This window comes from Poecilia latipinna, unplaced genomic scaffold (assembly GCF_001443285.1).
Source record: "Poecilia latipinna isolate Pla-1442-1.1 unplaced genomic scaffold, P_latipinna-1.0 Scaffold1672, whole genome shotgun sequence".
NCBI lineage: Eukaryota > Metazoa > Chordata > Actinopteri > Cyprinodontiformes > Poeciliidae > Poecilia > Poecilia latipinna.
In genome coordinates, this window is record NW_015114288.1 from 54,520 (window position 1) to 67,109 (window position 12,590).

Consider the following 12,590-nt stretch of genomic DNA (forward strand, 5'->3'; position numbering starts at 1 on the left):
TAGTGAATGACCTGCAGAAAGCTGGGACCAATATTACAAAGGCTACCATCAGCAACACACTACGACGCCAGGGACTCAGATCTTGCAGTGCCAGACGTGTCCCCCTGCTTAAGCCAGTCCATATCCAGGCACGTCTGAAGTTTGCTAGAGAGCATTTGGATGTTCCAGAAGAGTATTGGGAGAATGTCATATGGTCAGATGAAACCAAAGTAGAACTATTTGGTAAAAACACAACTCGTCGTGTTTGGAGGAAAGTGAATGCGGAGTTGCATCCAAAGAACACCATACCAACTGTGAAGCATGGGGGTGGCAACATCATGCTTTGGGGCTGTTTCTCTGCAAAGGGACCAGGACGACTGGTCCGTGTACATGAAAGAATGAATGGGGCCATGTATTGTGAGATTTTGGGTGAAAACCAGCAAGGGCAATGAAGATGAAACGTGGCTGGGTCTTTCAGCATGACAATTATCCCAAGCACACTGCCAGGGCAACAAAGGTGTGGCTTCGTAAGAAGCATTTCAAGGTCCTGGAGTGGTCTAGCCGGTCTCCAGATCTCAACCCCATCGAAAACCTTTGGAGGGAGTTGAAAGTCCGTGTTGCCAGCCCCAGAACATCACTGCTTTAGAGGAGATCTGTTTGGAGGAATGGGCCAACATTCCAGCAGCGGTGTGTGCCAACCTTGTGAAGACTTACAGAAACCGTTTGACCTCTGTCATTGCCAACAAAGGATATATTAAAGTATTGAGATTAACTTTTCTCATTGGTCTCTCATAGTAGACCTCTGTGTGAGGTCTACCTATGTCAATTACAGGCCTTTCTCATCTTTTTAAGTGGGAGAACTTGCACAATTGGTGACGATACTTTTTTCCCCACTGTAGGTTTCTCTGTTGGAATCAGAAAATGTGACAATCATTGATGTGACATTTACACATTTATGGCAAATGGCCAAGAGGAAGCGAGGACTAAACACTCCCTGGTGTTGATCATACTGAGCTCTGTGTAAGTGGAGCCCAGGCAGAGAAGGAGCTTCATATCGCTGTTGTTCAGAGTTCTAGCACTAATGTACAGAATGTGACTCACTGAACCTGAGCGTGTCAGTAACATGTCAGTGTTTTGACTGAGTGACTTTAAACACTGCAGCAGCTTGAATTTTGGGCTCAAATTCAGCCTTTCCGCACCTGTACTGGTCACATGACCGCACCCATTCTAATGGACATTCAGTTAGACGGCCACTGGGATGTCTCATCAACTTTATACCTGACTGCCTTCCTGCATTTTTCTGCTCAGTTCTGGGTTTTCAGTTAACATGTTGGATGAAAAAAACCCACTGAAGTCTTGGTTTTAAATGTGTCGGACATCCTTGTGGTCTGTGCTACTTGACCAGCCATGTGAAGGAGCCCTTTCCTTTCAGTCTACAGTTATAAAATACAAATTGACTTTTTAATAATTCTACTTTATCAAATGGGTCAGGAGAACCTGAGCTCCTGAAGTGAAACTCATTGAGGAAAATTGTTTTTGTTTTTTTTAGCAATGAAATATATTTTAAATTGAGAACTTTCTTAATGCAACATAGAGTTCTACTTCCAGCAAAACAATGTCATATTTCCACCATTTACAGCCTCTTTTGATTAATACAAAAAGTGACATTTCATAAATGCTAATACATATGTTTTTACAGTATACAACTTTCTTTTGTCAGACTCATCTTCTTAAACACAAGCTTTTGGGTCACCTCAGATTCTAGAACACTAGCTCTATTTGGAAAAGCACAGATCAGGATGTGATGTTCCGATCTTAAATGTGGTTTCATTGGCTAGAAGCAGAAAATCAGAATTAAAGGCTTGATAACAGTTTGTGGAATTAATCTATATTGTGTGTGAACTGAGTTACTGATTAAATGAACCTTTCAATTATATTATTCCAGTTTCATGAAGATGATTATCAAATGACTCAGATTTGCAGCAGTGAACCTCCATCCATCACAGGTTGATGAGCTACTTTACAGAATAACTAAAGCAAAACAAAAATCATACAATACAGCATAAACACCACAGACAATATTTGTACAAAAAGACTTTAATTGTCAAACTATAAAAATTCTGTAACAAAGTCCATCCTTGACCTCTTTTGTCCCCCCAATTTCTGCTCTTGACAGCTAAACTTAAGTCACTTTAATAGAAATTTCCTCTCTTCTGAACATTGTTTCCTATTAAAATCCACTCAAATCCATACCTGACATTACAACCTTGGTGTGTTGTGTGATAATCTGAAAACCCAAGTGAATAAAAAAGAAAAGTCTAAAAACCCAGACAGGACAGCCTCTTTCTCAGCATTACCATCCTGACATACACAGTATGTGTCTGCTTCCTGTAGCATGCGCCTGGAAGCTACAAGCAGAGATGCACCAATCAGAATGCAGAGACAGATTTCATCTGTTGTTCAAAGAAGGAATACAGTTAAGACCATAATTATTCATACTCCTGGCAGAATAGGGATTACAGTATTTTGGGGATTTTACCAACATGTTTCATCTGACTGGTTGTAATATTAATATTTTGTAGCAGCCCAGGCAGAGAGGCAGCATTGGCAGAATATATGAAGGAAGTGAACTATAAAGACTCAGCTCAACAATTGTCAAAATAAGAGAGAAAATATGCAAAACACTGCTCAGTTTTTATAAGATGGGTCTGACTGCTGTAACGTAAATGATGATTTTTTTTTTCCAGTTTTTGAGAAGGATAAAAGTTTTCAAATGTCAATTTTTTTCCCCCAAACCTTTCAACTCAATGGCACCAATTCACAACATATCACATCAAGTATTTTGAGTCCGTCTGTGTGATTGGGCTGAATTTACTTTTTTTTTTGCAAATCAAGTAGACATTCTGATCTGATTCTGGTCAAACAATGCAGCCAAGTTCAGTTTGTTATTTGAACAGGAATCCCAGCAGATGGACCAGCAGCATCTACTCCTCCTGGATGAACACGTATCATCAACGGACAGTCGACTGGTTTGAGATGTTGACTGTTCAGCTTTTCCTCATGCTGAATATGTGCTCATCTACTGACAGCTGCTCAACTCATTTCAGGAAAAATACTCTGAAAGTTCTGATGAGGGTAAGAATAATTTTGGGTTTCCCTACAAGAAACAGAATTGAAATAATATGTTCTTGTAGCTTTCCTGCCAGGAGCGGTCCTTAAGAACATGCAAAGGCAATATCACACAGAGAACAGTTCCTAAAAAACAGAGTTTTAAGAAGACAGAATTCACATTTAGCGTGTTTTTACATCTCATACCAAAAACTAGCAATAAAACAACCATCTGTGTCTTTTCTTTAGAGAATGCAGATCACTGAGATTTCCAAAAGCTTGCTAGCATTTCCAAAGCCAGCATGTTCTGCAACATGAGCAGACACACCGCTTTATTGGTGCAGCCTTCCTGTTATCTGCTCAAAGTGCCAGCTCCTTCTTAAAGTTGGCAATAATTTGAAACATAAGAAACATGTGAGAAGCAGTTTGAGTCTTCTCTCAGTAACTACATCCGAAACAAACAGCATCAAAGAGACCTGCTAGTGCTTAGGATGGTTCAATCCCTGATCAGGGTTAAAAAAAGAGAGAAGGATTTCTGTGTGTGACCGGCAGGTTACTGCTCATATCTGCTGATTTCTCAGTGCATTTCTAGTTGTAAACTTTCCATACATGAATAAAGGGGCATGATTACCCAAGACTGCCGCATAATGAAGAGTCAAAACGTTAGAGACTTAAGTGAACCCAGTCTAACCCACCCTATGCCACCCTAACCCCAAACTTCCCAAGGACACTTCATCAAAGTTCGTCATGTTTCTTTGTTAAATCTTCACCATAATTGGTCGCCTGGCTGCCCACAAACATGTTCCAATTGGCCAGAATTTCCTTCTTGGTGATTTTCTCGTCCTGTTGAGTGATTACAGCATTTCATCCAACAAGGGTTGATTGGGAGGTGATTGAGGGAAGCAGGAGAAAGGAGGGATGAAGAACAGAGAGAGAGAAGCTGATTAATAATGAATTTAATTAAGCAATTATACATCGCTGTGCTGCCAGCAGAGGCAGAACAGAGTCAGTCTAATGTCTGGAGTCAGGTCCTGAGTCAAGTCAAAGTCCCAAACAAAATGTTACGTTTTAACCCGTCATTTAACTCAACATGCAACTTAATCGCAGTAATGAGTTCTTTTGACTCCATGATTCAACTAGAGAATAAAATCAGTCATTTTAACAACATTAACCTTACAGTTATAGTGCATAGTGAAAAGGTAAAAAGTCTTTGATTTTATCAAGTCATGTAACTAATTCATGTTGTAGAAATATGAATCTGGTGTCATGTAATCACAGCCAGACAGATCAAACAATAGAACAACGCTTTAAAGGGATCCTTTGATTCCTTGGTCTGTTTGGGTTGATACAAAAGTGAACTGTGCAGTGGAACATTTTAAGTGCACACTTAGGGATGAATGCACCGTTTCTAAGCAACCATGCCTCTACCTTGTTTGTGTCGGTCTCGTAGATCAGATGCTTGGCCTCATTGTCAGCATGGTCCACCTCTCCTGGTAGAACCCACTGGGCCACTTCGTTAGCATCCAGGTAGCCATCCTGCAGCATGAATGAAGACAGAACCTTATTTTATCTGGCTGGACAGAACTGGACCAGAATCAGCAGCAGCAGCAGAACAGGAGACGGGTAGCAACAAGTCACCACCACCAACTGGGACAAAAACCATCATCGACTGGGACAAAAACAAGCACTGACTGGTTGGTTCCTCATCAAAAGATTGACTGAAAAACTCAAATTTAAAGGGACAGTGATATGTATTTTCCAGGCACATTGTGCTATGAAATTACCGGTACACTATCAAGTAACTACATTGTCTTCTATTATAAAAAGCTTTTTTTTTTCTTAATGAAAAACTGAAACGCCAACTTCTTTAAGTCATATTTGATTAAACTGGGCCTCTGTCTCTTTAAGAACTCCAGCTCTATCTGAAACTCTGCCTTCAGGAAGTTATCACAACATGGCTACTACCTTATTAACAACCTTTTTACCAGCACTTCACTGAGAAGTAGCTCCTATAATGAGCTCAGCAGATCCACAGTTCCAGGAGGTGTTTGCCAATTGCTACTGGCTAGTCTGAAGGAGCCGAATAGGAGAGTGGTGGGTGACAGCCACTATGTGAAGAGGAAGTTTGGAAGGAGGAGCTGTGCCTTGAAGGCAGCACTCTGTCCATCAAGGCATTTTGCCATAGCTGAATGGTGATAGTTTGGACACACCATCATCATGGTGATGTCAGAGCTACAGTGGTTGAGATCAAAGCAAATCCATGTGTTAGAATGGCCTACTCAAAGTTCTGACCTAAAACTGCTGAATAACAGTTTAACATTTCCCTGGAAATTTCCAATTGTTCTTCCACGTTATAATCATACATGACTGTGTTGGCCTGTCACATCAAATCCTGAGAAAATACAGTAACGTTTTAAGACATGATAAAATGTTACAGGTGTGAGCAGCTCTCACCTTGTTGACGTCTCTGAACTCTTCAAAGTGTTTCCTCTCAGTCTGGACCCAGTCAGGCTCCGACTCGCTGTCCTCCGATGTGTACATATCACCTGGTGAGGGCAGACATGATGAACACTGGCTGGTTCCAGTGCAGAGGTCACTGGTCAGACTGGAAACAGGGCTGACCTACCAATATACTCGTGGAGGTTGATCTTTCCGTCACCGTCCTTATCGATGTCCTCCATAGTTTCCTGTAGAGAGAACAAAGTGATTTACTGAGTTTCATTTAAAGGGTCAGTATTGTGTGTTTTCCAGGCACATGGTGCCACTTTATAGCACAATCAATGTTACAATGTTACCTTCAGTTGTTATGAAAATGCTGTGCTTGTCAAATATGACCTAAAAGAAATATGACTTTTAGACAATTTAATGCCTTGAATTTGGGCCTCTGTCTCTTTAAAAACTCTTGCTCTGACATTTCCCTTTGGCCACAACAATATTTCTTTTTCAAGCCTTTAACATTGTTCTTAGAAGCAGTGCACTCAGAAGTACGTCGTATAATGAACTCAGCAGATACTCAATTCCACCAGGTTTTTGCTCATTGCTGCTGGCTAGTCTGTAGGAGCTCAGTGGGGAGTTGCGGGGGAAAGCTGCTCTGTGAGGTTGGAAACCGCAGCTCTGAGGAGAAGCTTCATCCTAAAAGGTGCTAGGTCCCCCCTAACATTTTGCACAGCTGAATGGTTGCCATGGAGATCAAAAAGGATTTCTCAAGCAGGCATGAAATAATTAAAGCAACACTTAAGGTATGTTTTTGATGAGGGAATAACATTATAACATGATGTAAAGCTCAAAAGTAACGGCCCCCATGATTTTGACAATGATAAAAAAAAAAAAAAAGTTCTTGAATGTTTGCAGTCATTTTTGCAACTGATGAGGCCAATATGTCACAGCATATATTACTGCATACACCAGTAATAACATGACCAACTGAATAAAACCGACTGAACCATTTTTTCACTTGTTACATCACAGCCTGAGCTCCACTGGCCCCTTCAGGTCAGCTCATGTTTCTGGCTCCACAGTCACAAGCAGATCAGTTGAATTTTCTTATCAAATTCTACTGGGCAAAACCAGGTGTTACTCTTCAGAGACGGACACCTCGATGGTGTCAGGCCTGAGCTCTACCTGCACCACTACGTCCTTCATGTAGTCAAACTCCTCAGGATGCAGGAAGGCAGTAAACTCCTCGCGCGTGGTGATGCCGTCACGATCTTTGTCGGCCGACTTGAAGCGTCTCTCGTCCCGGGCCAGCATGGACTTATAGGTGTCTTTGTCCTCAATGTCACTGAACTCCTCACCTGGACAGAAAGCGGCCTCAACTGATTCTACAAACTCTGTTCAGTCACAGTTCAGCGAGTAACTACCAAAGCTGATTATTGCTGTGTTAGATGAGACTGAGTGAAGTAGGAAGTCGGACAGGAAGCCCGTGTTACCCAGGTAGTAGCCATAGGTGGCGTTCTTGTACTCCTCCCAGGCGATCTTGTCGTCCCGGTTCTGGTCGTAGTCCTTCCAGTGCTTGTTGACGTTCTCCTCGATGTACCTCCTCTGCCTGTGTTTGATCCACTGGTGCAGCTCTGAGTGGGTGACGTAGCCGTCCTTGTCTGTGTCGATCCGGTCCACGATTTTCCTGTAGAGACGAAGTCAGAGGAGACGAAACTCACAGTTAGTCACTGAAAACAGAAACCACACACAGTCTGTTGAGAAACATGATTATTTCTGAAAGTCTAAATTATTTTATTGAGGTCATTTCTTACACAGATCAATTTCATAAAAGTTCTTCTTGACATTAGACTGAGCCAAAATAATATTTTAGTCTGCAGATTATGTTGCTGTGATTGTCTAAATATGGAGCTTATGGAGTGATTAAAAACTTGAATAGTAATCTTATTAAACTTTTTAAAAAAAATTAATCCATGTCATTTGGATGATGGTGGCGACAGCAGGTGGGAGTTTGTCCCTAAATCAATGAGTTGCCAGTTCAATTCTCACTCCGTCTGTCTCTGTCCTGATTGGACAAGACACTTCACCCACATTGCCTGCTGGTGGCACCGATGCATGGCAGCTGTGGCTCCTGAGTGTAAGTGACTGTAGAGTGAAGCACTTTAGAATCTGGACTTGATAAAGCACTATACAAGGATATTTATTGTTTTTTCAAATAAAAAAGGCAAAATTACTGGGGGAGTTTACCTGCTCAAAAATAGCATCAGAGTAAATATAAAACATTGTCATCTAACTTATGCAGAAAATTAATTTGGAAAATATTAAGAGAAACTTAAGATTAAAATACAGCCACATAATCTGCTCATTTTTGGGGGGTTTGTTATTTTTTGTATAGTTCTCATTAAGAAAAGAAGAAAACCGTCAAAATAATGAAGCAAAATTTGGAGCAATGAGGAACTGGACCATTACAACTTACCTCACTATGTCAGCACTTTAGATTTTCTCCTGGAATTTCCATCCAAGATCATAACAAACTTATAATAATTACTCTCCATTTTCAGTTAGAAATGAAAAGGCCTGTAAAATGACCCGAGTGTTTTATGTCCAGTGATGCTGTGAATCGCCAGACCAAAGCAATGATCAACCATATTCATAGAAACCTTACGTTTTAATTTGTCACCAAATGATAAAAGAAAGCTAAACACCAGCCACAACTAAATTAAGACAGAAATGATCGTTTTTCTACAGAACCAGGACTGTCAGAACCTACGCCAGTCGGTCTTTGCTCTCCTCGGGGGTCAGCTGGTCAAATGTTTTGGCTTCCTCTTTGCCCAGAAAGGCCTCATGGTCGTACTGGTAGTTCTGACTGTCGTCGTGGACGTGGTCGCTCAGACCGGCCTGGTGATGGACCCTCTTCTCCTGAGCAGGGACTGCTAGAGCAGCGGCAGCCAGCAAGTACAGGTACGGCAGTGAACTCAGCAGCATCATGGCCGATTTCTTATGACTGAGGTATGAAGAAAGAGAAAAATAAAGAAATATGGCAAATCAAATTCTGAGAAGGACATGACACATGGTTGAATATTCCTCCATCTCCAGGTTGACTCGGTCTACATCGTCTACACCATGTTTTGTGTCAGGCATCTGGAACATACCAGGTCGAAATATGATCCGAACACAAGCCAAAAGCAACTTTTTACAGCATTTTATTTAATAAAAATAAGGCAAAATATTAAACTCCACACCAATCCAGGAAGCTCTAGGACCAACCTGAAGCTTTCATTTGAGTCGTGTTTTCCTTTTGGGCCTCATCAATGAGAGAACGTCTGGTTCTCTATACATCACTTCATTTTCTGGAAGTTTTCACACACGCTTCTGTTTATAGCTCAGCTAAAGTCCAAACACGGCATTAAGGCATCTACCCTCACCTTTGACCTTACAATACCGTTGTAGGTCTGTTAGGGTTACTAGTATTAAGGTATACCAAAGCACTGCTGGTCAGCTAGCAGAAAAAAATGGCTGCTTGCACTTTTTCCTGAAAATTAAATTCAGTAATTTACAGATAATATGATTAAAAACACAAAAAGCTACGACAAGGGCTGCAGTTATCACTGATAAATGAATCATTTTAAATGTACAGCTGACAACATGTCTGTCAGGCCAGAACACATTTCACCAATTAGATAATATTAGTGTATTAAACATTTTTGGGCACAACGCATAAAGAGTCATTATATTCTGACTAATAAGCACTAAAAAAATGCTACTAAATTTAGCATATTCCTGCTTATATTCCAAAGCCTGAAAAAATAAACACTGTAAATGTTATAAATTATTACATATTGGTTCACTCATAAGGGCTGCACAGTGGCACAGTTGGTAGTTCTGTTGCCTTGCAGCAAGAAGGTCCTGGGTTCAATTCCCGGCCTGGGGTCTTTCTGCATGGAGTTTCCATGTTCTCCCTGTGCATGTGTGGGTTCTCTCTGGGTACTCCAGCTTCCTCCCACAGTCCAAAAACATGACTGTCAAGTTAATTGGTCTCTTTAAATTCTCCCTAGGTGTGAGTGTGTATGATTGTTTGTCCTGTCTGTCTATGTGTTGCCCTGTGACAGACTGGCAAACTGTCCAGGGTGATCCTGCCTCTTGCCTGAAATGTTCACTGGAGATGGGCATCAGCAACCCTCCTGACCCACAAGGGTACAGAAATTGGATGGATGGATTCACTTATAAGCCTTTCAACATCTAGATTATAAAAACAGGATCAGAGCTTAGCAGTGCTTCTCTTTAGACGAAGCCACTAAAATAACTAACTGCCACATTTTTCTTTAAGATAATCTATATAAGACTGTACAAATTGAAGAAAAATAGCAAAAAAAATTTCTCTTCTACATTTAATTAATATGTTTGTGGAAATACTGGAAAATCTTCATGGTTTTCATGGTCAACGCCTGAAAGAACCCATGACCCCCTGTTTTACCACCATGACATGATGGCATAGAGGATTATTTTGTTGACATGCTTAGTTTGGTTTTCACTAAATCTGTCAATTTTGACCTGAAATTCTTCCTTATCCCAAGGTCACCTTTTTCTCACATTATGTTTAGATGAAGCCCTTTCCTGACAACCCTTCCAAACATTACATATTTGTCCATTCTTCTGATTTGAACACCACAGGCATCAGCATTAACACTGCGGCCTACACAGAGAGAGCTCAGGTTGAACAACCTTAAAGGAAAAAAAAACAGCAACTATTCTGGAAATTTCCAGGCATAGTTGATCTTTGCCACAATTAGTTGGTGGGCTTGGAACTGCTTCTCATGATCATCATGATTATCACTGAACATCTGCATCTTTCTGACAGGCAAACTACCAGAAATCCGGTTTGTATAAAGATGTTCAGACCTGCTGATCAGTTAATCAATGCATTTGATCAACTAAGGCTATAAACATGAACACAGAGAAAGTTCCCAGTAGACAGACAGAAAACATCTTGAGTCATTTTTAAAACACTTGTTGGCTCCTGGTAGGTGAAGGGTCAGCACACACTGACAGCAGAAAGTCTCAGTTTCCTGAAAGCCTCAAATTATCATCATTGAAAACATTCTTGTTTCCTGCGTGCACTGTGTGTAGGGTACTAACGGAACCATGACATCTTTGACTAGATGTGGAGGTAAGCTAACAATAAGCTAACAGTAAGCTGGAGTATCTACAACAAAGTTTAAAAGCTCACCAGCTCTCTGGCAGCAGAACGGTCCTCCTCCCACAGCACAGCTCTCAGAACAGAGGTACGCGTTGGCATTTTGCTTCTTTAAATAACAAAGAAAAAGGGGCGGGACTTCTTCTGTGGCTAACCAATTACCGACGCCTTGAAGAAAATCCCAACCAATAGAAAGTGGCACATAGCAGGAAAGTATTGTATGATAGATTCTTATTGGCTGGATACCGCCACGTTGTCACGCGCCCCACGTCGGAGTAACTTTTCCCAATTTGTGCATCCTTCACTTCCCACCGCAGAACCTTCTGCAGGCGCTGTCCCGGAAGGCTGGGCTTAACAGGACCAGGAATACTTTTTATTTTAAAGAGACAGTATGGTGTGCAACTATGTTAACTTTTTTTTCTTTTCTTTTTTTAATGCTATGTATATAAAAAAATTACTTAAATGAAATGTTACTGAGTAATTTAGCTCCATGTAATTGGGCCTTTGTCATTTTAAAAGCTCCGGGTCTTTCTGAAACTCCACCTTTAAGAAGTCATCACAACATCACTCCTCTATTAACCCTTGAACAACGTTTTTACCAGCACTGCACTGAGAAGTAGCTCCTATAATGAACTCAGCATTTCCACAGTTCCACCAGGTGTTTTCTAATTGTTAGTCTGAAGGAGCTGAGTAGGGCAGTCATGGGGCAGGGCTGCTCTGTGAGGTGGAAGCTCAGAGCTTTGGAAACTGCAGCTTTGAGGAGGAGCTGCGCCTCAAAGGCGGGGCTAGGTCCACCTAGGTGTTTTGCACAGCTGGATGGTTGCCATGGAGATTTTTTTTTAATCTCCATGTACGCTGGTTTTCTAATCACTGATAGATTACAGCTGATGTCTTGACTTTCCAGACCTTTCTCCACCTCCCTTTCTGAGAGTTCAGCATCTTTTACTCAAGTTCTGAACTTATTTTGGTTGCTTTTTTGTATGGATTACTTAAATTGTTACTAATACCTTTAGAACTATGTATACTATGAAAAATTGTGACGAGTTTGTTAACTAATATGACTGTAAACTCTGAGGTAGTAATCAGACAACTAGTTACTGACTGAAGAAATTAGTGAGTGATTCTGTTTGTTTCTGCTCTTTATTGTCCATTAATAGAATAAGTTTGTCCTTTCCATTCTTGGAAATGATACATTTCTCTATTCAAAAACCCTTTTTATCTTGTAATATTCTGCTTTTTCTTGGAGCAAAATTCAGGAGTTTTCATCGGAATAATACCACAATTCTAAAAACTGAGATAAATGCTTGATGCATAATAGAGATGATAAATGTTAAACTTTTTAAATGTTTTACCTAAAGTAACTTCATTGATAATAATCAAGAAGCACGGTGTTAATTAAAATGGCATTTATTTGTCACAATACAAGGACAGAATGTTTTATAGACAACAGTTATTAGAACCAGCTAAAATAACATCAAGATCTCAGATCACCAGTGGAAGTAGTTGACTTGTTTAAAAGGACGACATCACAGGGATTCTGTGTAGTACTGACTGACAACAGACGGGCACTGTTGTCATCACTAACACCATGCTGCACATCAGCCTGCTCATACTTAGCAAAACCTGACCCAAACCCTGTGGAATAAATATAAGACATTACATTAACTGGAATATAGTTTATAGATGACTGTTATAAAACCAATAAACATGTACTCATGTATGTAACTGGATATTATTCTAATTTAACTGTAGTAACAAAATTAACTGTAGCTACACTTTAAATGAAGCCGTTCACATTCCTAACACGCGCTTCATTAAACATTCAGGGACACAACAGAACATCAGTTTGGCTGTGAAACGGTTCTGCTCCAAA

The 12,590-nt window shown here is 40.5% G+C and overlaps 1 protein-coding gene across 2 annotated transcripts in view; it reads right to left on the reverse strand.

The window, feature by feature from the left end:
• Positions 1-10,856, reverse strand: part of rcn3 (reticulocalbin 3, EF-hand calcium binding domain) — a 12,338-nt gene extending 1,482 nt beyond the window's left edge. Inside the window, exons 1-8 of one of the 2 annotated variants that reach the window (XM_015059956.1) lie at positions 10,751-10,856; positions 8,294-8,527; positions 7,017-7,210; positions 6,709-6,881; positions 5,714-5,774; positions 5,542-5,633; positions 4,516-4,623; positions 3,110-3,930 (exon numbers count right to left, since the gene is read on the reverse strand). In XM_015059956.1, coding sequence (XP_014915442.1) covers positions 3,823-3,930; positions 4,516-4,623; positions 5,542-5,633; positions 5,714-5,774; positions 6,709-6,881; positions 7,017-7,210; positions 8,294-8,511 — 954 coding nt within the window. In that variant the 5' untranslated portion in view covers positions 8,512-8,527; positions 10,751-10,856 and the 3' untranslated portion in view covers positions 3,110-3,822. Of the gene's footprint in view, positions 1-3,109; positions 3,931-4,515; positions 4,624-5,541; positions 5,634-5,713; positions 5,775-6,708; positions 6,882-7,016; positions 7,211-8,293; positions 8,528-10,750 lie in introns of those variants that run through there. The other variant, XM_015059955.1, reaches the window with a different exon arrangement.
• Between the last annotated feature and the right edge of the window lie 1,734 nt (positions 10,857-12,590).